Below are 24,651 nucleotides of genomic sequence, written 5' to 3' on the forward strand. Positions count from 1 at the left end.
AAGTATACTCAGCCAGCAGGATGAGCTGCTGCCTGCTTGTGTCCTTTGGTTATGTGAGGTAAAGTGACATCTGCCTCTGCAAAACTGATTAACAAATAAGTAAACGTATCAATTTGTGACAGTTCAGGAAAAAAAAAACTTACCTTTTAAAATATCCCTTTACGTCAGTGACTCTCAAATTTCCTAATGTTGTGACCCTTTAATATAGTTCCTCATGTTGTGGTGACCCGAAATCATAAAATTATTTGTTACTACTTCACTTGTAATTTTGCTACTGTTATGAATCATAATGTAAATATCTGTGTTTCCTGCTAGTCTTAGGTGACCCCTGTAAGAGAGTTGTTTGACTCCCAAAGGGTTTTTGACCCACATGTTAAAAAACTGCTGCTTTGCATAATTTCTTCTTTTCTGTTTCTGAATTCTCTGGCACTTTTGTGATAGAATGTTTGTCTTCTATGAAAACCTCTCCTTAACATTTTTTAGTATAATCTGTATTCAAATGACATGAACAGATAACTGAGGGTATAGTTTGACCCATTTCCAGTTTGATCCATCTCAATAGATGCATGTAATAGACACCTCCTCGAGCTCTAGAACACTTCTGTCGCCCCCAAAAAGTTGCTTCATACTCTTTGAGGTCACCTTTCCTTCTACAAAGCAGCTCTTGATTTTCTTTCATTATAAATTAGTTTCTCCATCTGGACAGACCTGTAATCCCAGTGTTTTGGAAATGAGATTGAAGGATTGTTATGAGTTCAAGGCCTATCTGGGCTACAGAGTGAGGCCCTGTCTGAAAAACAAACAAACAAGCAAAAAAAAAAAAAAAAAACCAACAAAAAAAAATACTATATGGTGGTGAATGCCTTTAATCCCAGCACTCTGGAGGCAGAGACAGGATGATCTCTCAAGGCCAGCCAGGGCTACACAGTGAGACTCTGCCTCAAAAAATTTTTTAGAAGCCAAAAAAGAGGTGTATATTTATGTATATGTAATGTGTGTGTAGATCTTTTTTTGTTTGTTAGTTTGTTTTTTCCAGACAGGATTTCTCTGTCCTGGAACTCTGCCTCCTGAGTGCTGGGATTAAAGGCGTGCACCACCACCCCCAGGCTCACACTTATAGATCTTTATTGCAATGCAATATTAGGCTTGTGGAAGGTGTAGAGTGGTCAAGTGATTGCCTGCCTAGCATGTGCAAGGCCTTGAGTTCCCCAGTGCTTAAGTTTGTCAGTCAGTAATTTTAAAGTTCATTTCTTTTGTGTCACCATTAGCTCTTATTAAAATACTTAAGTAAATTTAAATCATGTTGTGAAAATCCTATAAAACACTGGTTTAATGATGCATACCTTTAATCCCAGCCTAGTCTACAAAGAGAGTTCCAGGAAAGCCAGGGCTACACAAAGAAACCATCTTTTAAAAAAAAAAAAAGTAAAGTATTGTACCACAAAAATTATTTTTCTCCTGGGACTGAAGATTGAACCTAGGCCCTTATCCCTGCTGAGTAAGAGCTCTACCAGTGAGCTCTTTCCCAACCCTCTTTATTAAAAAATAAAATTGTTTCAGGAAAAAAGAAATGGCATGTGAACTATATTCCCTTGTTGGGTTTCTTTGATTCATCATACTGTTTCTGAGATTCATCCATGTTGCATATGTTGTGTTAATTCTTTTTTTTAAAACAGTATTTTCACTAATTTGAGAGTTTCATGCACTATATTTTGAACATATTAACTCCCCCTAATATTAATTCCTTCTTTTTGCTGAGTAGTCTGTGTTGCTAAATATCTACCAGTTGAACTGTTTTTCTGTTGCTGGAGACCTGGGCTACTTCCAGTTATTATCTGTAATGAAAGCAGCTATGTACATTTTATTCATTTGTTTGTTTTTTACATTTTATTTGTTTTACATGTGCACACATGCACCTATAGAAATCAGGACAGTTTGTAGAAGTTGATTCTCTTCTTCCATCATGTGGGTTCCAGAAACCAAATCATCCCTAGGCTTAGTACTAGGCACCTTTACCCACTGCCCACTGAACCATCTGTCTGGCCTCTGAACATTGGTTTTTATTTTAGATTGTTACTGATTTTTTTTTTAAGTTTATGTATATGTATGAGTATGTATGCATGTGCCTGAGGAGGCCAGAAGAGAGTATGGGATTGCTTGAAGCTGGAGTTACAGGCTGTTGTGAGCTGCCCAGCATGGATTCTGGGTTCCAAATGTAGGTCCTCTGAAACAGCATCGCGTGCCAGGCCCGCATGTGGGGGCCAGAGTACAACTTTCAGAGTCAGTTTTCTCATTTCATCCTGTGGATCACAGGGATCAACTCAGGTAGTCAGGCTTCATGGCAGGCATCTTTCCCACAGAGCCTTCTTGTGGACCACCTGAACATTCTTATACAGGTTTTTTTCCTTACACATATTTTCTAGGGTTTTTTTTTGGGGGGGGGGTAAAATTCCTTAGGACAAAATACTATAGGTATACGTTTACATTGATAAAGATACATATTTGGCTTTTAAAAACTGCCACTTTCATATTTTAACTATTACAATGAACTCTATATGGAAATATCTTGTGGGAATTTTTAGAATCCTGTTTTTTGTTTTTGAGTCAGGGTCTTTCTCTGTGTATCTCAGCCTGGCCTTAGACATCATGGTCATCCTGCCTCACTCTTCCCAGTCAAAGGATTTTAGGTCTGTACTGCCATTGTTTGTTTTTGTTTGGTTGGTTCGGTTTTTTTTTGTTTGTTTGTTTGTTTGTTTGTTTGTTTAAGTATTTAAAGACAGGGTTTTTCTGTGTAGCCCTGGCTGTCCTGGAACTCACTATGTAAACCAGGTTGGCTTTGAAGATCCACCTTCCTCTGCCTCCCAAGTGCTGAGATTAAAGATGTGCACCACAACCTCCCAGCTTATACTGCTGTTGTTAATGCTGTTTTCTCTTCTTTTTCAGATCAGATGATTGCCATGTTTGGATACTAACATTCACATATATTGATATTGGAATTTGAAAATGGCAGAGGGAAACAACAAAGAGGAGGTCATTCACTTGAACAACTTTCACTGCCACCGGGGAAAGGGTAAATTGCTTGTCCTTTCCCCCTTTACTCAATACTTTTTCTTTATTGTGATGGTGGTATCTTCTTTGACATGAACCTGTTCTGTACCATTTATAAATCAAAGAGATTCCACTGTTAGAACATCAGGCATAAAATGTCAAACTAGAATTATGCAGATTTGTACTGTAGTGATTTGCTCCTAGAGGTGTTTGAGGAAATGGAGATCACATAGGAGCACTCTGGGCCCATCAAATCTAAAATTAATTTGACAGTGCTAGGCATTCTTGTTCTTAGATACTTAATTTATTTTCTTTTTTGCTGTAGGATTCTGGCTTAGCCTCATTGAGAATATTAGGGCATAGTTCTTTTTCTTTTTTCTTTTTGGTTTTTCGAGACAGGGTTTCTCTGTGTAGCTTTGTGCCTTTCCTGGAACTCACTCTGTAGACCAGGCTGGCCTTGAACTCACAGAGATCCGCCTGCCTCTGCCTCCCAAGTGCTGGGATTAAAGGCATGCACCACCACCACCACCACCACCACCGCCACCGCCCGGCTTAGTTCTTTGTTTTATAGTCCTTAAAATTTTGACAAATTCATTGATTTGCCAAGAGCAAAGGAGTACCTGCATTTCTATAACATTTCCTGAATGTATGTGAAATTTCTTATCAAATCTGAATGTATATTTATTTATACTTGGTCTAAAAGAGAAAAAATCATACTGATAAAGAGAATCCTTAATTATTCATTTTTTTTTTGTACAAATTCCATGAAAAGGCTAAGCTAGCTTTGTTTTTTCTCTTGATATTTTATGATTGTGAAGATGATTTTTTTTCCTATTATGAAATAAGTCATGTGCCCTTAGCACATCTGAAGTATAGGAAATTTTATTAAGTGAATACATTTAGAGGAAACAGGCTTTCAAATGTACAAGTTATAAGTACAAAAGAAATACTGAATTTAAGATTTTGTTAATAATGTATTACGACTTGATAATGATTATAGCCATAACTTGTGATTCAGAAAGTTTGAAATCTTAGCTGTAATTTGTGCACACACTTTTTTTTATTTCTGTACATGCATATTGAATTGTTAGAATTTTTAATTGGGCCTTAAATATGGTTGAATAGTTTTCTTCAAAAACCATTACTAGGCTGGGTGTGGTGGCACATGATTTTAATCCTAGCATTTAGAAGGCAGAGGCAGGTGAATCTCTTGTAGTTTGACGCCAGTCTGGGCTGCATAGTTCCAGAACAGCCAAAGCTACACAGTGAGACTCTATCTCAAAAAAACTCGATAGATAGACAGACAGGCAACTACTTCCTTTTGGAAAATTATTGACTTTGGAAATGTATGTTTTGTTCAACAAATATAAACGTGCTATACACATCATAAGGATGTTTGTCTGGTGTGTAGAGTTGATTAGCAATTTTTTTGTGTGCCAATCCCTTAAGTTTTTTTCTTAAGAGTTCTAAAAAGTGAACTTGGGATCTTACAATTGTGACCAGACCATTTCTGCCACCCTATGAGGATTCCTTTGTGTTTCTTTGTAGTCTTGCTTCATTCCATCTTGACCTCAGGAGGCCACTAATCTACTTTGTGTCACTACTCATAAATGAAACCACAGTACACTTTTTGGGGGTTAGGGGCTAGAATTCTTTTGCCCAGCATATTGGAATTAAGACAAATCAATTACAAGTTATTATTTTTAAGATTTATCTATTTATGTATTTGGATGTTTTGTCTGTGTGTATATCTGCACATCAGAAGAGGGCATTCGATTCCGTTATAGGCAGTTGTGAGTGCTGGGAAATGAGCTCAGGACTTTTGGAAGAGTTGCCAGTGCTCTTAATCACTGAGCCATCTTTCCAGCCCCACAAGTTCTTATTCTTATATATGTAGAAGGTAAGAATAGACTTGGCAGCGGTGACACACCTTTAATCCCAGCACTCAGGAGGCCAAGGCAGGTGGATCTCTTGAGTTCAAGGCCAGCCTGGTCTACACCAGGGAGACACAGAGAAACTCGGTCTTGGAAAAAAAGAAAGAAAAAGAATAGACTACAGACTAACCCATCACAATGGAAATTGGTGTTTTGAAGAAAATTTAAGGCCTAAAAATGCATGTATTATATATCAAGTAAAGCTGGAAAATTAAGAGTCAGGGATCAACACATATTAAGGTCCAAATAATCAGTACTGCCTTGCAGACCATGTGTCTCTGTTGCATCAACTTAGCAATATGATTTGTCTCCTAAGATGGAACATATGCTTACCCTTGTGACTCAGCATTTCCATTCCTAGAATGTTCCCAACTGAAATGAGCACACCAAAGCTTGTATATAACAGTAGTATCCAGAATAGCCCATATTAGCACCAACTCAGATGTCCATCAAGGGAAGAATGAATAATTTATGATGTATTCACAATACAGATTCACATGTGGCAAAGAGAACTACCATCATAGCAGTAAGGATGTATCTCAATCATATGCTTTACAAGAAAGCCAGATAAAGAAAAATCCCTACTTAGAAGCAACCAAAACTAATCTGTAGAATTAGAAGTCTTTTGAGGAGGATAGAGGACAGTGTTGAGAAGAGGCACAAGAAGGGTGCCAATGGGCTAGAAATAGTCTCTGGTCTTGTCATGGTTACATGGGCATTTTGTGGCAATTCATGGAGCTAAACCCTTGATTTGTAGTGTTTTCTTGCTTAAGACTACACAGTGAGTTCCATCCTAGCCTGAACTACAGTATAAGACCCTGTCTAAAAAGAAAAACAAAGTTAGGGCTAGGGATCTGCTCAGTGATAGTGTTCTTGCCTAGCATGCATGAAGCCCTAGGAGACAGATGGCTCAGTGGGTAAAATTGCCTGCTGTGTGGGACCTTTGTTTGGTTTCCTTCTCTGTCCCCCAGAACCCACATAAAGCCAGACATGATAGTGCATGTCTGTAATCCTGGTGGTTCTAAAGCAGATGGGAAGTTTCCAGGCCAGCTAGTCTGATATATATACACAGCAGTGAACAAGAAACCTCCTCAGACAAGGTAGAAAGCAAGGACTAACAACATCTGATGTCTTCTGACCATGTGCCCTTGTGTCACTTTCACACAGGAACTCATGCGCTCCCATATACTACAGAAATTTATTTATTTAAAAAAAAAAAAAAAAAAAAGGCTTGGCACAGCATTGTGTATCCATTATCTTACTGCTGGGGATTTGGAGACAGAAGGGATCCTAAGACCTCACTGACCAGTCAGTGTGGCTGAATCAGAGAGTGTTCCAGGTTTAATGAGTGATTCTGTCTCTAGAAAATAAGGTTGAGAGTAATTGAGGATGACACTTAATATTCCTCCTCTATCCTTCACACACAAGTGCTTGTGGGCCCACCCCCACCCCACCCCCGCACTCAAATGCATAATAAAAAAAAAATACTTTTCTTTAAGGAAAAAGGTAAGATATCCCCAAACAATGAGGAAATAGTCTCCACGGATGGATCCACACCCACACATAAACAGAATAGAGAGAGGGAGAAAAAACTGTTGTCAGCCCTCTTCATCTGCAGAGCTGAGTCTTTGGATTTAACTAGCACTGGGTTCATTTAAAAGAAGAGCAAGCTAGTTAAATTGTGTCACAGATGCCAGGTAATTGCTGGGTAGATGCTAAGTAAGTGTTTAATTCAAATGGAAGTTTTGTTTAAATAGTTTATGTATAAAGTAAGCTGATTTTGAGTGATAATTTTTTCAAATGTAGCTGTTTTAAATTAACAAAACAGTCTTTAATTTCTTTAAGGAGTAAACTGGCAGTTCTATGACAATGTCATAATTAAAACAATTTCATATGTGAAAAAAAAAGAAATTTGCATTTGGCCTGAGCTCATTCAGGAAAGTTGGTTTTGTGTTTGTTTTTGAGGCAAGTTCTCACTCCCTCAGGCTAGGTTCCAAAACTTTCTATGCCTAGAGGATGGCCTTGAATTCCTTTGATCTTCCTGAGTTCTAGAATCTCAGGCATGCACCAAGGCAGCCAACTAAAAAGAACGATTAAATGCCTGTATTCCTAGTACTCGAAAGGCTGAGGCAGAGGATTGCCAGGAATTTGAGGCTTGTCTGGTCTGCATAGCTAGCCAGCCATGGCTATAACATAAGACCCTAACATAAAACAAAACAAAAACAAAAACCTTGTTTTCTAACATAAGAAAAAATTGATACATCTTGAGTATTTTGTCTGGCATCTCTCAGTGTTATTGGCAAAAGTCAACATGGAAACAGTTCTTTACTGCTTTAGTCTCTGTGTGCTCCAGTTGGTAAGTTAACTGTTAGTAAGTAGCTTTGAACTTGGCTTGAGTCTTGGGCTAATGGTGAATGTAGGGACTGAATATGTTCATGCTAGCCTCACAGTGACCATGTTTTCTGCCTCCCTGTAGAGTGGATGCGCGTCAGAGATGGGCCCATCACCATATCTGACTCCTCTGATGAGGAAGGGATTCCAATGCTGGTTACCCCAGCTACTGAGCAACATGAAGATGATGACCTGGATGATGATGTCATACTGACAGAAGTGAGTATTTTATGAACTTGATGCTGACTTCATAAGAATAGTTTGTTTTCTTTATTTTTTTATGGTTTTGAATATGTAAATAGAAAACAATTAAAGCCTGTTCTTTTTACTTCTACTGTAGGTTTTCCAGTTTCCTTTTCATTTTGCATATTTGTGTCCCCCTTCCCCCCCCCCTTTTTTTGTTGTTGTTGTTTTTTAACAGGGTTTCATTGTGTAGTTCAGCTGACCTGAAACTTTTATATAGAATATATAGAACAGGCTGACCTTGAAATTACAGAGACTTAACCTATATCTCCTAAGTTGAGTGCTTGGACTGCCACACTGTTTTCTCCTGGTTTTGGGGAGGTTTTGTTTGTTTGTTTGTTTGTTTTTTAATTGTGTATACAGTGTTCTGCCTGCATGTATGTCTGCATGCTAGAAAAGAGTACCAGATCTCATCATAGATGGGTGTGAAACACTTTGTGGTTGCTGGGAATTGAAGTCAGGACCCCTGTTTTCCCTCCTTGCTTTTAATAATTTCACTTAAGATTTATTTTTATTTTTGTGTCTGTCTGTGAGAATGAATATCACTTGTATGCAAGTGTCCTTGGCCAAAAGAGGACATCAGATCCCTTGGAAATGGAGTTACAAGCATTTATTTGTGAGCTGCTTGATATAGGTGCTGGGAACCAAACTGGTCTTTTGGAAGAGCATCAAGTGCTCTTAACAGTTGAGCCATCTTTTCAGCCCATTCCCTTTGTTTTATTCATTTCCTTTACCAAAGAAACAGCTCTGAAATTTACCTGGTGGTGCTCGCATTTGTTTTCTCATGCATGGATTTCTGCTTTGGTATTTAGTAGTACTCTTCTGTTTTATCATGTTTGACACAAGTCATTTATTATGTGGTTTCTTTACTACTTTAGTCGTTCATTTTGTGTGGGTTTTTTGTTTGTTTGTTTGTTTTTTCAAGATGTTTTTTCTGTGTAACAGCCCTGGCTGTCCTGGAACTTATTCTATAGACCAGGCTGGCCTCAAACTCACAGGGATCCACCTTCCTCTGCCTTCTGAGTGCTGAGATTAAAGGTGTGCACCACCACACCCAGTTGCATATTTATCCTCTTATTACAATCACATTGCAAATTAATGACTGCAAGCATATTATGCATGCTTTTAGTTTGCATAAGTGGTTTTAGTATAAATTGAGAATTATACAAATATTACCATAATCAATTTCAGAACATTAACATTTAGAATATTTTAGAACATTTACACCCCAGAATCATCAGTTAGTCCTACCTGTTTCCCCCTATATTGCCCCCATTCCTCACCCTAAGCAAATACTGATCTATAGATCTACATTTTTTAGAATTTTCATCTAAATTGTGTAGTATTACACATGCCTTCTATAGCATATTTTCAAGTTTCATACATACTGTATATTATTTAGTTCTTTATATTATTTCATTACATTTATTTGATGTGTGTGTACGTGCATGGCACACGTGGAAATTAAAGGACAGCTTGAAAGAGTCAGGTTCCTTCCACCATGTAGGTAGTAGGGATCAAACTAGGTCAGTTCATCTGTGTAAAGCATATAAATCAATAGCTTTTAGTATGTTTAGTCTTATATTTCTCATCACAGAGCAATTTTAGAATATTTTCATCACCTCATGAAGAAAACCTGATTTATTAGCTATCATCTCCAGTCACTTGTCCTAGGCAACCATTAATCTAACTTCTGGCTGTTCTTATTGCCTATTCTGGATATTTCACATAAATAGAATCATATATTATATGGTTCTTTGAAGTCTTTCACTTAGCATATTAGTGTTTTATTCCTTTTTTTAAATTTTTTCCTATTTTTGATGGTGTGTGTGTGTGTGTGCGTGCCCCTGCACGTGGTGTTTTATGCATGTGAGTGCAGATACCTGCAAGGTCAGAGGATTCAGATCCTCCAGGAGTGGGAATAACAGGTATTTGTGAGCTTTCCAGTCAGAGTTCTGCAAACTAAATTCTGTCCTCTGTAAGAACAGTATGTGTTCTTAACTGCTGTATCATCTTCTCCAGCTCCTATTTTTTGGTTGAGGTGTGGAAAGGAGCATTGAGACAGGGGCTCTCTATGTAGTCCTGGCTGTCCTGGAACTTTCTGTGTAGACCTCACTGGTCTTGAACTCCTATTCCACCTGCCTCTGCCTCCCAGTGCTGGGATTAGAGGCATGGGCCTATCTACCAGGCCCTATTTTATTCCTTTTTATTGCCAAGCAATATTCTATCATGTACCTATATCATATCTTGTTTATGTACACAACAGATAATGGTCATTTGAATTGTACTTTTGACTTCATGAATAATGTGTAGTTCTGCTTTAAACATTCATGTAAAAGTTTGTATGTGACTGTATATTTTCATTTCTATTTTTATATGCCAAGAAGTAGAGTTGCTGAATCACTCACAAACTGTTAAATCCCACCAGTAGCTATGCCATTTTACATTCCTGCTAGCTTTAATTTTCTCTGTGTTCTTGTCAATATCTTTTTATTGTGACTAGATGATACTGATTTTTATGATTTGACTTACACTTCCCAGTGGCCAGTGATTCAAGTTGTATGCATGTGTGGACAAATGGACAAATGTGAGGGTCCATTCACTTATACACATATGGAGGCTTTAGGGGTTGTTGTTGTCTTCCTCTGTTGTTCTCTACCTAATTTTTTTTATGCTGTCTCTCAGTGAACCCAGAACTCACCATTTTGCCTAGACTGGTTAGCCAGGAGGCCATTGCAATCTGTCTGTCTCTACCTCCTTGACATTGGGATCACACACATGTACTACCTAACCCAGCATTTTATCTGTGTGCTGGGCATTAAACTCAGGTCCTTGTGCTTGTGTCAAACACTTCAACTACTTGAGTGTTCTGTCTCCTCAGCTTCTACTTTGAGTCACATATACTGTAGTTTGATCAGTTTTCAATATTAAAATGTTTATGACATGTATGCCTTTAATCCCAGCACCTAAAAGGCAGAGGCAGGTGGATCTCTCTGAGTTTGAAGCTAGTCATGAGTACATAGTGAGACCCACCCTACCTTAAAAAAGATGCGATAGTTTTTTTCTCAGGGGATGCTTCTGCTTTTGTTTCTTTCCTGTCCTTTCACTGTAAGTACAGAAGAAGGCATAGATACAGGAAAGAAACTAAATTTTTATTATGAAAATTTCATTTTTTTTCTTAGAAACATAAACCTCAGACACCCCGACCCAATCTCATCAAACCAGCTGCCCAGTGGCAAGATCTGAACAGATTGGGAGAAGAAAGGCCTAGAAAGTCTAGAGCAGACTGTGAAGCAGATACCCACAGCTATTTTTCCTTTTGTAACAACTCACTGTTTGGTTCTGGGGCGCAGGATGATTCTGAGGATGAATACGGTGAATTTCTGGATCTTGAGAGTGGCAAAAAAGGAGAAACCAAATCTGGACCAAGCCATAAGCAGACAGCAAACAACATTGTCAACCCCAGTTTGGAGCAGAACATCATTATATTGGGAGAAAATGGCCTCCTTTTCCCAGAAAGTGAGCCTTTAGAAGCTCAGAACCAATCATCTGAAGACTCAGAGACAGATCTCTTATCAAATCCTGGAGAACCAACTGCTTCAGTAGACGACCAGGTAATCGAAGAAGAGTACTGGCTTGACCATCCATACTTCCAGGCTCTAAATCCACAGCCTCAGGAGATAACAAACCAGGTTGTGCCCCAAGAGCGGAATTCTGAAGCAGAAATGGGCCCAATGTTCTTGCGCCATGATTTCCCAGAGCCGGCTTTTCCTAGGCCAGAACCCCAACAGGAGGGGATTCCAGGCCCTGCTTCTCCTCAGCCAGCCCATCCTCTGGGAGAACTTGAAGACCAGCAGTTAGCAATTGATGAAGACCCTGGGCCAGCTTTCCCACTGCCAGGATCTCAGCAAGCCAATTTGGAAAACATGTGGGGACAAGAAGCTGCTGAAGCAGATCAAGAACTCATTACACTATTAGTGAAAGAAACAGTAAGTTTATTTTTTTTATTATGATTTAAGTAATAATGTACTATTAATATTCATACTGTTCTCTGTTCTATCATTGCAGTAAACAGATAAGTGCCTTGTGTAAACTTTATTTTCCTAAGAAGTATATATCTAGAGTAAAAGAAAGGAGTCCAAATATCTCTGAAACCTGAAACCCAGATTGTGCACTCTACCTTCAGGAAATGCTCTTGGTGCTAGCTCTATTTCATGGCGCCTGGTGCTGGCATTCCTGTAAACTCCTGTTTATAAAAGCCCCTGAGTTCCTATTTATTTGCTTTCCTATATCTGGGCCATCTAATATAGCAGCCACTAGGTAGCCCCTGTGGGTATTTACATTTAAATCTCTGACAACTGAATAAGGTAACAAATTCTGTTTCCAGTGCATCAGTCATTTTAATAGTCACAATTCTGTAGGATACTTGTAGTAAAGAGCAAAGAAGGTCTTTGTTTTCTAGGGTGGGCTTCTGTTTGCTTTCCCTGAGTCTCTAAACCTTAATTCGCTGCCTCCTTTTATTTGACACTGTAAGGTGTGTCCTTGAAGGCAGCCATGGGGATTGTGTCTTTCTCATCTCTGGCCTGCATATTCAGTATTTATTGGAAGAATGAAGAGTGGAGCAATAAAATGAGACAGAGGATAGATGACCCCCAAAGCCTTCCTAGACCTCATCTGTATAATCTAACCTGGGAACTAAGAGCTGATTTTTAAGCCAGACACAGAACTACTTTACAGCCATTCTCTGTTCTTTAGGCATTTTATACACTTTCTGCCATATAATTTTTATTGCCTTCCAGAACCATTCTGAGGAACAAAATATAAGTAATATTTATTCCTTTCTAGGAAGCAAGATTTCCAGATGTAGCAAATGGATATGTTAAAGAGATAATTCACTTGAAGAATTACTATGATTTGAATGTGTAAGTATTACACCATGCTTGCTCGTGTGTGCGCGTGCACTCCCTCCCCCCCCCCCCCCGTCTCCCTGGTGGTAAAGTATAGGTAACATTTTGGCCATTTTTAAGCATACACTTGGATGTTGTTAAACACATTACTCATTACTCATTATTATGTAGCCCTCTCAACTGTTGATCTCCAGAAATTATATCATCTTCTCAAGCTGAGACTCTACCGATTGACCACTTTAACTTCCTCATCTCCTCTCTAAGCCCCCAAGCTCAGGAAAATCACAGTAAGACAGATTCAGATGTAATAGTTTACAATGTGTATAAAAATGTACGTAGGCTCGGAAGAGAGAGAAAAAGGAATATATACAGTTATATAAAAAAACATAGTTTTTAAAAATAAAGTCTTTAAAGGGACAGTAAAGGTAGTATAAAAAATAAGCCACATAAAGATAGATATTACACAGAGAATCTAGATTGTGTTGTCTTTGGGATTTTTAACTGCACAAAAACATTTGATTGTGAAAGCTGTTGAGTTACGCCAATATGTATATTTTAAAGATACCTTGACTTCAAAATTTGGATCTAAGGATATGTTGCTTTAAATTTGATTATTTCTAGGCATCTCTTATCCATGAAATCATAAAGCATTTGTCCTTTTCTGACTGAACAAACTGAGAGAAGAAAGACCAGACTTGGAAGAGATGCATGCAGCTAGTTTCCACGTCTCTTTAGTGATCCTCTTCTTTAATGGTTTTTGAGACAGGGTCTTTTTGACTGGGCTCCTCACCTGCCTCTGCCTTCTGAGTGCTGGGATTGATTAACAGTGTGTGCCAATACACCCACCTTCTCATTGTCCCTAACATATGATACCTCTCGTAGGTCCTCTCACCGGCACCTGGGTAAGAAGAGGAGCATGGAAAGGGACACCTTTTCTTTGTTCTCTTCTGACCATATCTGTCATACTGTTAGGGGCCACACTACTAACACTGGACAAGAAAGGAACTGGGTCAGAGTTTTTAAGAGAAGGGATCATCCTACAAATATGCCCGAGCAAGGAAAGAAAAAGAACATAGAGAAAATTCTGATTCCCTATATGAGCTGACACTTTCTTGCTACTGAGCCCTACCCAGGACAGCTTCACCACTGCTGTGCTGTACTGTCCTCTGTCTAGCCTTCTGATTTGACTTGGTTACTGGATTAAAAGCCTAGATAGTTGATTTGCTTGACTCTTCACACTGATGTGTCATTGTGGGTTCGATTGTGCTACTTCGTCTTAGCTTGAAGAATTTCAACAATGATGTACAGAATTATATTCAGCTATTTATCACAGCAATACATCTTCACACAGTGTACAGATATCCAGCAATACTCACTCCTGTAGATATGCTCAAAGTATTTTGGATTTTTTCAAGACAGGATTTCTCTGTGTAGTTTTGGTGCCTGTCATGGATCTCGCTCTGTAGACTAGGCTGGCCTTGAACTCAGAGAGATCCAAGTGCTGGGATTAAAGGCATGCGCCTTTCTGTGTAGTTTTGGTGCCTGTCCTAGATCTCACTCTGTAGACCAGGCTGACCTCGAACTCACAGAGATCCACCTGGCTCTGCCTCCCGAGTGCTAGGATTAAAGGTGTGCGCCACCACCGCCCAGCTCAAAGTATTCTTTTTTTTTTAAATATATTTATTTATGTATACATTATTCTGCCTGCATGTGTCCTTGCACGCCAGAAGAGGGCACCAGATCTCGTTATGGATGGTTGTGAGCCACCATGTGGTTGCTGGGAATTGAACTCAGGACTCCGGAAGAGCAGTCAGAGCTCTTAACCACTGAGCCATCTCTCCAGCCCCTCAAAGTATTCTTAATAGCTACTTTCCTTCTATATTCTCTTGTTCCATGAAGTTTAAGTGTTACTCGCTCAGAGGAGTCTGTATCTGTTGGTGTGTTCATTGTTTTTGTTCTGTTTGAGCTAGAATACTGCTGTGTAGCTTCAGCTGGCTTAAGACTTAAGATGTCTTCTGCTTCAGCCCTCCTGAGTCCTGGAGTTATACATGTGCACCATCACATCTAGCAAAGTGAAACCAGAAACCTCATGTGACTGTCTTTATTATTTGCTTAGTTTTTCTGGGGTACAGCATCTTAATTCTTTCCTTTTTTTTCTTTTTTCTTTCTTTTTTTTTTTTAAAGCTGAAGCAGTGTCAGATTTGAGATCTTCCTGCCTCAACCCTCTGAGTGTAAGGTTTACAGGAGTGTGCTGCCACTGGTACATGTTAATTCCTTGATAAGTGTCACTAGAGACTTTTTTTTTCAAGCATTTCATATGACTCAGTGGGCAAGTATGGGATTTGGAAAGTCCTGTGAAAGTAATGAAAGTAACATTGTGTGGGGGTTTTTGCAGACTTTGTAATTTTCTTCTGGAAAACCCAGATTATCCAAAGAGAGAAGACCGAATTATTATCCACCCTAGCAGCAGCCTGCTTGCCAGCCAGGATGATGTGAAGGCAAGTATCCCTGGTGGCTTTGCCACTTGAACCTGATCTGCTCTGTTGATGATGCCTTCTTGTCATCTTGAAGGCAACAAAGTGCTGTTAGCACAGGGTTTTAAAGGCAATAAGGGAAAATAGGATTTCAGAATGTTTGTAGACCTCCCTGGAAATCTCTCTGGGCTCCTTTCTTACATTGTTACTTTTATCTTCCCGTTTCCTTAAAAAAATTAAGCAAATCCCTGTGCCTTTAATCCTACAGAACAAGTGCCTAACATGGGAAAAGAATTGGCCAAGTTTCTCTCTGTTGTTCTAATTGTTTTTTTGTTTGTTTTTTGTTTTTTTCTTTTTTGAGACAAGGTGTATATGTAGCTTTGGAACCTGTCCTGTAACTCACTCTGTAGATTAGGCTGGCCTCGAGCTCACAGAGATCCACCTGTCTCTTCCTCCCAAGTGCTGGGATTAAAGGCGAGCTCCACCACTACCTGGCTAGTTTGTTTTTCTTAATGTTTTGTAATTGTGAATTTGTATAAAAATTGAAATACTTTGTATGAATTGTTGGTATACCTATCACTAGTACTACTACAATTTTAATTTTTTGTACTACTACAGTTTTATCATAGCCACTCTTACATCTCCATTTATTAGAATACTTTCATCCTAAGTTGCAAAAACATTACTACACTTCCCTGCAAATACTTCAGCATGCAGATAGCCATCCTTACAAGATTTGTGTTCAACCTGTTGAGCCAGATCCCATATTAAGATGTCAAAAATTTCAAAACTTTAATTATTAGCCAAATAATTGTGATCTAAGTTAATGTTAAGTATATTTTTGTGGTTCAGTCTCTTCCTCCCTTGAGATTAGGGGTTTGGTTTTGGTTTTGGAGTTTATTTTTGGAGAGAGATGAGTTCTTAATGTGTAGCCTCTGCTGGTCTTGGACTTATCACCAACCCCATCTCTACCCTCCTCAGCCTTCTGAGTGCCAGAAATAGACATGTATTGCCATATCCAAGCTTATCTACCACTTCATTTTTGTCTCAGTCTGATCACCTCCTTAATAAATACAAGAACGAACAAGGTTCTTTCCTATAACATATACTTCTTAAAAGATTTAGTTGGTTGGTTGGTTGGTTGGTTGGTTTGGTTTGGTTTTTTGAGACAGGGTTTCAGTATATATCCCTGGCTGTCCTAGAACTACCTCTGTAGACCAGCCTGGCCTGGAACTCAGAGATAGCACCTACCTCTGTATCCCAAGTGCTGGGATTAAAAGCAGGCGCCACCACCACTCAGCTTATTTGTTGTTTTTTTGTGGGGTGGGAACTGAGTGTGTGTGTGTATATGTGCACCATGGTGTGCATGCAGTTAGCCATGGGGACCAGACGATAGCATTGGATTCCCTAAAACTGGGGTTACAAGTATCTATGAATTATTTAGTGTGTGTCCTGGGAATCAAACCCAGCTCCTCTGGAAGAACAGCAAATACTCTTTAACTGTTAAGCCTTCTCTCCAGATCCTGTTATTTATAATTTGTAGAGCACTTTCTCCTTTGTGGAGGAATGTGCTCTCACCTCTAACTTTATGATTTTTGTCTCATTTCAGTTGCCTAAAGTAGACTTTTTTGACTATTCCAAATTGACTCCACTTGACCAGCGATGCTTCATCCAAGCTGCTGACCTCTTGATGGCTGATTTCAAGATGCTCAGCAGCCAGGACATAAAGTGGGCCCTACATGAGCTCAAAGGACACTATGCAATCACCCGAAAGGTACGCCGTTGGGCTTCCTTTTTGGGGTCAATCCTTAATTCTCCTGCAGAGACACAAGGTGTATAGATTACAGAGATTGGGGTGGCTTGTGATGTCAAAGAAGCTTCAGAGTTTGCCAGGGGAAGTAGTTGCTGATCAGGAAGCACTAATGAGAAGAAATGCTACTAAGAAGCAGGGAATCCCACATCTCCATAAGACCCTACAGGAATGTATTTGTACTGTAGAAAGAAGGGTGCCTGGAGTGTGATGTGTGTCTACTCACTTCATAGCTTGTTCAGTCATACCAAGATCTAAATGAAACCTGTTAAGAGCCATTGGTTACTAAGTCTTTTATCTATAGGTTCTCAGTGTCTCATTCCTGCTTTGTTTTTTTCTTGAAACTTGTTTGTTGAAGAAAAAAGAGTGGTTCATCCCATAGGTTTCAAGAGTCTGGATTTTTGTCAACTGTACCCCTAGGTATCATCTGATGGTCCTTAAGTGCCCTGTATTTTTTATAAATTTCTAGATCTTGAATCTGATGAAATGTAGAGGTGATTCATTTTTCTCTCCCTTAATTCAGACATTCAGGTTCTGCTGCTTACTAGTCTGTGATTTGAGCGAGTGTCTAGTATACACTGAGCTTCAGTTTCTTGCAGTATAGAAAGGATCTCTAACACATCCATTAGAAGAATTGGATAATAGTGTAGGGCTGTGACCTGGTGCCTGGCTGATAGAGGGTTTCAGTAAACAAGTTCATGCCTTAACACTCTTAAATGTCTCTGACTCCAGTCCCAAGGGATCTAACATCCTCTCTGGCCTTTGAGGGCACCGTATGTGTGTGGTGCACAGACATACATGTGGGCAGAGCACCCATGCCCATAACACAAAAATAAGTCGTTTTGTTTTGAGACAAGGTTTCTCCATGTAGCCCTGGCTGTCCTGGAACTAACTCTGTAGACCAGACTGGCCTCGAACTCACAGAGATCAGCCTGCTACCACTGCCTGGCTAACTATGCAGTTTTAAAGTGGCAAGCTGAAGTCTTCTGCTCTCTTGAGGCAGCTCAGCTCTTTGGTCTGTTTTGTAGCATTTACCTTCATGATTTGAGCATAAGCTTTAAGATAGTCTTACTGTGTGGCTTGGAACTTGCATAGACCAACTAATCTTGATCCCCCTGCTTCTGCCTCCCAAGTGGTGGGATTAAAGGAATGTACCACCTCACCCTACTTGCTTTAGGAAGAGGAGGTCTCACTGTGTGGTTCTGGTTGGCCTGAAATTTGCTTTGTAGACCAGGCTGGCTTCAAACAGATCTGCCTACCACTGACTTGGAAGTGCTGGGATTAAACCTGATTTATACACCCTTTTTAGTACATATACTTTTTGACAAATCTCTGGGGTTTTGTTTTTTCTTTTTTCTTTTCTTTTTTTTTTTTTTTTTTATTTTTTTTAACCAGCATTGTTTGTTTGTTTGTTTGTTTGTTTGTTTTTGAAACAAGGTTTCTTTGTGTAGCCTTGGCTGTCCTGGAACTCCCTCTGTAGACCATGTTGGCCTTGAACTCACAGAGGTCCGCCTTCCTCTGCCTCCTGAGTACTGGAATTAAAAGCGTGCATCACTATGCCAGGCTTCAGGATTTTATTTATTAAGACTTCAGTTTGGGAATATATTTGTTACTAGGACAGATAATGTATGCTTTACTATATTTTCTTTAAGTTTTCCGAGGGGTTGTAGTTAAAATTAAGGATGATGGTGATGGTAGCAGCATTAGGCTAGATGTACTCTTCAGCAAGAGGCAAAGGCAAGAAAGCAAAAAGCAGTAGATTTTCCTTTGGACCTCCTTATATCTGGGTCATTGCTGGAAGGTGTTGCCCACTCTGGGGAAGGGTCTTCTCCTTTCAGTTAATTTCATAGGAATTTCTTTCAGAAGATACCCTTACACATCCATCTTCCCAGAGGCTTTTCTTTTAGTTGATTCCAGATCCAACCAAGTTTGACTAGGATGGCTGTCTTCTTGATTTGCATTCTCAGGCCTGTGAGCTTCACCAGCTTGGAAATTGATTCCCTCTTCAGCTTTTTTCTGTAGATGTGACTATCTCATTGAGGCTGTTCATTGCCTGCCCTAGCCTATGTGCCGGGAATATGAAAGGAGCATTTAAGGCCTCTAATGGAGCAGGCCATCTTTTAATCTATTCTCTAACTTGGTCTCTCTTCATGTGTCCACTCCCCAGGCTTCCAAATTTTCTCCTGCCATGTAACTTTAATAGTCATCTTGGCTTCTGTGTGTGTGGCATGTTCCCACCTTTACCCATCCTCTCTACCAGGCTTAAGCACTTTCCTGTCCCTTATTTAAGGCATCAACATGCCTGTTGTACTGTTGCTTATTCTCTCTCTCTTCTGAGACAGGGACTTGCTATGTAGCCTCATCTAGCCTGAAACTCAGGATCCTTCTGCCCCAGTGGCCCCCAACCCCAAGTGTTAGGAATACAGTTGTACACCACCAAGCCTCTTGGTAGCTCTTTTTTTTAATCTTCTAGATATCCCTTAAGGTAACTTTGGCCATTATTTTAGATGTCTTAAAAGCCTTACCAGACTGACTGTATGCCTGACTTATATCTATGAAGTGAGTGGCTGTTCAATTTAAAAATGTAAATAAACTCAGGGAAAAGATTAGACAATAGGTAAAAGAACATTATTTTTGAGCTCCTAGGCAGATCTTTTTGATTCCTTACTTCCTAGTGTGCACCTAGGCTGACCCTGAAGATCTGGGGATCAGTAGAACACAAAGGTAGGGTTAAGAGTGGAGCTCAGTGGGAAACTGTATGCCTGCCATGCACAAGGTCCTATGTTCCATCCCCAGCACTATTAAAAAGAACAAGAATAAAGAAAAAACTAGGACACAGGGTAGCTTCCTTCTAAAGAGCTTTTAGTCTGTTTGGGGGCACAGTGTGCTAACTGCTCTAAAGGTAAATAAGGGAGCTGGGAAAGCTGAGAGGTCACTAGAGCAGAGCCTTGATGGAAAGATGCTTTCACCACAGCCATGATACAGATGGCTAAGAGGCAAGAAAGTAACCTGAGTGCCTAAGTGTATAGACACAGGTCACAAGGCATTCAGATGGCTAAGAGGCAAGAAAGTAACCTGAGTGCCTAAGTGTATAGACACAGGTCACAAGGCATTCTTACTCTTACTATGTAATCTGATTATATCTGGTCTCCATAATTAGGCATTTGGCCAACTGTAATAGAAGTGCTGATTACTAATACAACTGTTAAAGTGAGAACTCAGAGACTAATTTATATATGATATTTTAAAAGATACAGTTTCCTGTCTAGTACTAAATGTTCATTTTAAGTGGGATTTTCCCACCTACTGAAATAACAGCCCCTCTAGGGCTCCAGTCTAGAGCCTCTTCCTCCCATTGTTAGATGCCACCAAGCCAGTGCACCACCATTCAGGAGCTCTGAGCTCACCTTCCAAATAGCACCTTTGCTTTAATGGCCTCACTTGCAAAATGTCATTATGGTCAGAATTTTAGCAAATAGCCCTAGTTCAAAGGTGGAGTGTTTAGCTTTGGGTAAAGTTAATGAATCTTTTTTGTTTGATTGGTTTTGGTTTTTTGAGACAGGGTTTCTCTCTGTATCCCTGGCTGTCCTAAAATTCACTATGTAGACCAGGATGGCCTTGAAATCACTGAGATCCACCTGCCTCTGCCTCCCAAGTGCTGGGATTAAAGGCGGGCACCACCACTGCCCAATGAATCTGTTTTTTTTGTTTGTTTTTTTTTAAATCATGTAAAAGCTGAGTCGTGGTGGCACACACTTTTAACCCTTGCACTTGTGAGACAGAGGCAGGCAGATCTCTGAGTTCAGGCCAGCTTGGTCTACAGAGCTAGTTCCAGGACAGCCAGGGGTACAACAAAGGAATTCTGTCTTAAAAACCAAAAAGAAAAAGGAAAAAATGTGCATGAGTGTTTTGCCTGCATATATGTCTATGCACCACATGCATGCCTGGTGCCAGGGGAGGCTAGAAGAAGGTATCAGATTCCCTGGAGTTACAGACAGTTGTGAGCCACCATGTTAGTGCTGTGAGTCAGACTCAGGTCTTCTGCAAGAGTAGCCATTGCTCTTAACTACTGAGTCACCTTTATAGTCCAAAGTTGATAAATCATAATAAATATTCTTGCAGCTGAGTACTAAGATGTGACTTTAAGGTTGATGCATGAGAGTTTGGAAATTCCAGAAAGAGGAAATGGGAAGTTCCACAGCCAAAGGAGAGCAGAAAGGTAGCATGATGGGTGTTTGCCCTTAGCAGGCTTTGGTGGGGTTTCTGTCTGAGAATGAGTTGACATTGTCAAAGAGGGGAACTTCAGTTCCTAGACTGCACTGTCTGCAAATAAGTTAAACCTTATTATAAGTTAAACCTTCTTGAGGTTTAACTTGAGCTAGCCCTTCCACTCTAAACCTTGCTTTCAGCTCTTGGAAAGTCCTACAGAAGAGGTAGAAGTAGAGTAAGGTGGAAGATGCCCCTTCTCTCTGTCAGCTAAAATGCTTGTTTTTCTTTTGACACATCAACATGAGTATGTTGTTGTTCCCCCAAGATGAACAGATTCTAAATGTGCATTTTAGCCTGTGGCACGGACGTCTCCTGTTTGTTTATCTCCGTATAAGTGGTGCATACAAACTGCAGGTTACCAAGGGTGTGCATGAGCTATGTAGCATTCTCTGTCCTCCAGAGGCTCACAGTCTGGTAGAGGAAATGACTTGAAGCAGTGAAGCAAACAAATAATTATGTTGTTAATGACTGAGATGCATTCTAAAATGAAAAATACAGTATGTTTACAGAGAACATAACAGGAAGCATGGAAGAAGACTGTAGTGTTGTCTGTTAGAGGGAGGAAAATTGAAAAGAACTGGCTTGCAGGGAAAGAATAAGATGCCACTCTAATGAGTAGTGTTTGTGAAGCAGCCTATTTATTAGGTGATTGAATGAACAGAAAAGGTTAGGGAAATGGCTAGAGATGAGATTTTTGAGAGTTACTGGTTTGCAGAAAGCAAACCTGCATTGTGATATCTAGAGTATCCATCCGGTAAAGAGGACTCACACATGGGGGTGGGCTAGCAGAGGAATGAGGAAGAGTAGGTGGGAGTATTAGCACATGTACACTGTCAGGGAGGTCAGGGAGATGAGGACTCAAGTGGAGGGGTATGCTTGATACTTCTGATAGTATACACACTGAATAGAAGTTGGGTCAGGGGCTGGAGAGATGGCTCAGAGGTTAAGAGCATTGGCTGCTCTTCAGAGGTCCTGAGTTCAATTCCCAGCAACCACATGGTGGCTCACAACCATCTGTAATGACATCTGATGCCCTCTTCTGGCATACAGGCAAACATGCAGACAGAACACTGTATACATAATAAAATAAATAAATGTTAAGAAAAAATAAAATCAAAAAAAAAAAAAAAAAAGAAGAAGTTGGGTCAGAAACATGGCCTCTGTGAGTTTTGTTCATGCCCATGGGAGGGAAGAGGGTAAAACGGCACAAAGAAGTGAAGAGGGGTGAGGCTAAGAGCAGAAAGGGGAATGAGATCTTTTTAAGTGCTGATTGGAAACATCTAAGAAATGAGGAAGAAGCTGGAGTTGGAAGGAAAATGATAGATGCTGGCTTAAGGATTTCAGACTGCAGCATATAGTAAAGAACCTCGGTGTACTAGGGAAGGAATCAGTGGGGACTAGAGAAAGACTGCTACCAAAAACACCGTGTGGGCTGAGGCTGTGGAACCAGACTACTGCTCACAAGTACTCATATAACTTAGCATGCACGAATAGCTTTCATTTCTTTATGTTGCCTTTTAACTTATTAGAAAGCATTTTGTTGTTGTCACACTGGGCAGAGCTGGCACTGTGAGGGAAGATAAGATTCAAAGATTGCCTTCTTTTATTTGTTCTTTACATTTATGATGGTAACCTTTCCTTTTCTCAATTTTTAGGCCTTTTCTGATGCTATTAAAAAATGGCAGGAGCTATCACCTGAAGCCAGTGGAAAACGGAAAAAGAGGAAAGAAATGAATCAGTATTCTTTCATAGATTTCAAATTTGAACAAGGTAATGGGAAGCTGAATGTTGGCGATACCATGTAAAGTTGTAATTTGGTACCTTTTTTGTAAGGCTGCTGAAGCGGGGCACAGTGTATTTGCTGTTACAACGGCCCAATAAGTGCAAGAGTAACTGATTAGGACTATTTGGACAGCACATCAAAATTTATAGACAGTAGCTGCAGTTGTTGACTTCCTCTTTCCTTAGGTACGTTATAGCAGGAAAATCCTGTGCCGTGGAGAATTTTGTGTGTGGACTAACTGGAAATGATGCTAATCATAAATAAACACTGTTCTTGAGATGTCAGAATTGGCCGTATAGTTGTACCAACCTTACTCACTCATCACTTCATGATTAATTGCTATAGAGAGCCAGTTTTGTACCTGATAGCATCGCTGGTAGCCAGATTTTTATAAAATTTCTTTATTCCCTTTGGAAAACTGCAGTAAGTCTCTCAAAGAAATCACCTGGGGTCTGAGCCCCTCTCACACATAGACTGCAGGATTTTATAACATTCCATGTGGCTTGATTGTATCAACAAGGGAATTCACTGCTCTTTAGCCACATCACAAATAGGAAGGTCGCTTTCTCTTATTTGTCTTTTGTTACATGTGTGTTTCTAAAGCTTCATTCCAAGTATGACTAAATAAAAATGAGAAAGGTTTTGGATTTATGAATTCTTCATTTTAGCTCTCATTCTCTGAGGCTGTGACTCAGGGGTCAGGTCCCTCAGCAGTCTGTGGAGCAGTGCCTTTGTGACAGTCTCGCTAGTCTCTGGTTATGATGTAGGTGCCTCTCACTCAGCTAAACTAATGCAGTTTCTGTCATCCCTAAGATGTAGTCAAAAGGATGTTGTTTCTGGTGTTCAGTAGTGAAGAGCATGTTCCTTGCAGTATGTTTTACCCCCTTGTTGGCCAGCTCTGTCTTTCACAAAGCTCTTCTTTATATCATGACAAAATACACTTCATGAAACTTCTTGCCATTGCTGCAGGTCATGTGGCTGAAAAGAAAGAAAAAAAAAAAAAAAACAGGGCTGAGTACCTTGAGTACCTTGCCATTTCATCTATGTGTAGATGAGCTGTAATTCCAATCCTGGTGATCTGACTTCACAGCTGATTCTTAGCACTATGCTTCACTATCCCTAAAGCAAAAGACTGGTTTTCAAATCAGAAGTTTACGTTTGTTTGTTTTTCTGAGACAGGGTTTTTCTGTGTATCCCAGGCTGTCCTAGAACTAGCTGTGTAGACCAGGCTAACCTCAAATTCAGAAATCTGCCTGCCTCTGCCTCCTGAGTGCTGGGATTAAAGATGTGCACCACCACTTCTGCAGAAGTTTACATTTTTAAAAGCTTAAGAATAAGAGGAAAAGAGGGTAAATAAATGAGGAACCAGACAATAAATACTGTTAAAATTAAAAGATTGTCAAGAATAAGCCAGTAGTAATTGAATATCTGGATGTAATCATTTTCTGGGCAAATTAACAGGAGAAAACAATGCCTGAACAGGCCACTTTTTCTGACTTTTATTCTGTGTGTGATTTTGATGAGTCTAGGTGCTGCTCTTTTAGATAGTCTAAGTAGTTGAAGATTTTCACTATTAAAAGTTTAACATATAGCCAGGTGGTGGTGGCATATGCCTTTAATGCCAGCGCTTGGGAGGCAGAGACAGGTGAATCTCTGTGAGTTCCAGACTAGCCAGGTCCACCAAGTGAATTTCAGGACAGCCAGAGCTACACAGAGAAACCCTGTCTTGAAAAATAAAAAAAGTTTAACATGCACAAAGTATGTTTGGATCTTGCCACAGTGACTGAAAGAA

General features: G+C 39.8%; 1 protein-coding gene across 4 annotated transcripts in view; it reads left to right on the forward strand.

Annotated features, from left to right (window-relative positions):
- The window catches only part of Rnf216 (ring finger protein 216), a 139,656-nt gene that overhangs the window by 12,151 nt on the left and 102,854 nt on the right, over positions 1-24,651 (forward strand). For 3 of the 4 annotated variants that reach the window (XM_059249822.1, XM_059249824.1, XM_059249823.1), the window contains exons 2-8: positions 2,944-3,070; positions 7,459-7,592; positions 10,799-11,605; positions 12,462-12,538; positions 14,919-15,021; positions 16,607-16,771; positions 22,732-22,846. In XM_059249822.1, coding sequence (XP_059105805.1) covers positions 3,004-3,070; positions 7,459-7,592; positions 10,799-11,605; positions 12,462-12,538; positions 14,919-15,021; positions 16,607-16,771; positions 22,732-22,846 — 1,468 coding nt within the window. In that variant the 5' untranslated portion in view covers positions 2,944-3,003. The remainder of the gene's footprint in view (positions 1-2,943; positions 3,071-7,458; positions 7,593-10,798; positions 11,606-12,461; positions 12,539-14,918; positions 15,022-16,606; positions 16,772-22,731; positions 22,847-24,651) is intronic. The other variant, XM_059249825.1, reaches the window with a different exon arrangement.

The sequence above is a fragment of the Peromyscus eremicus genome, chromosome 23 (assembly GCF_949786415.1).
Source record: "Peromyscus eremicus chromosome 23, PerEre_H2_v1, whole genome shotgun sequence".
NCBI classification, from domain to species: domain Eukaryota; kingdom Metazoa; phylum Chordata; class Mammalia; order Rodentia; family Cricetidae; genus Peromyscus; species Peromyscus eremicus.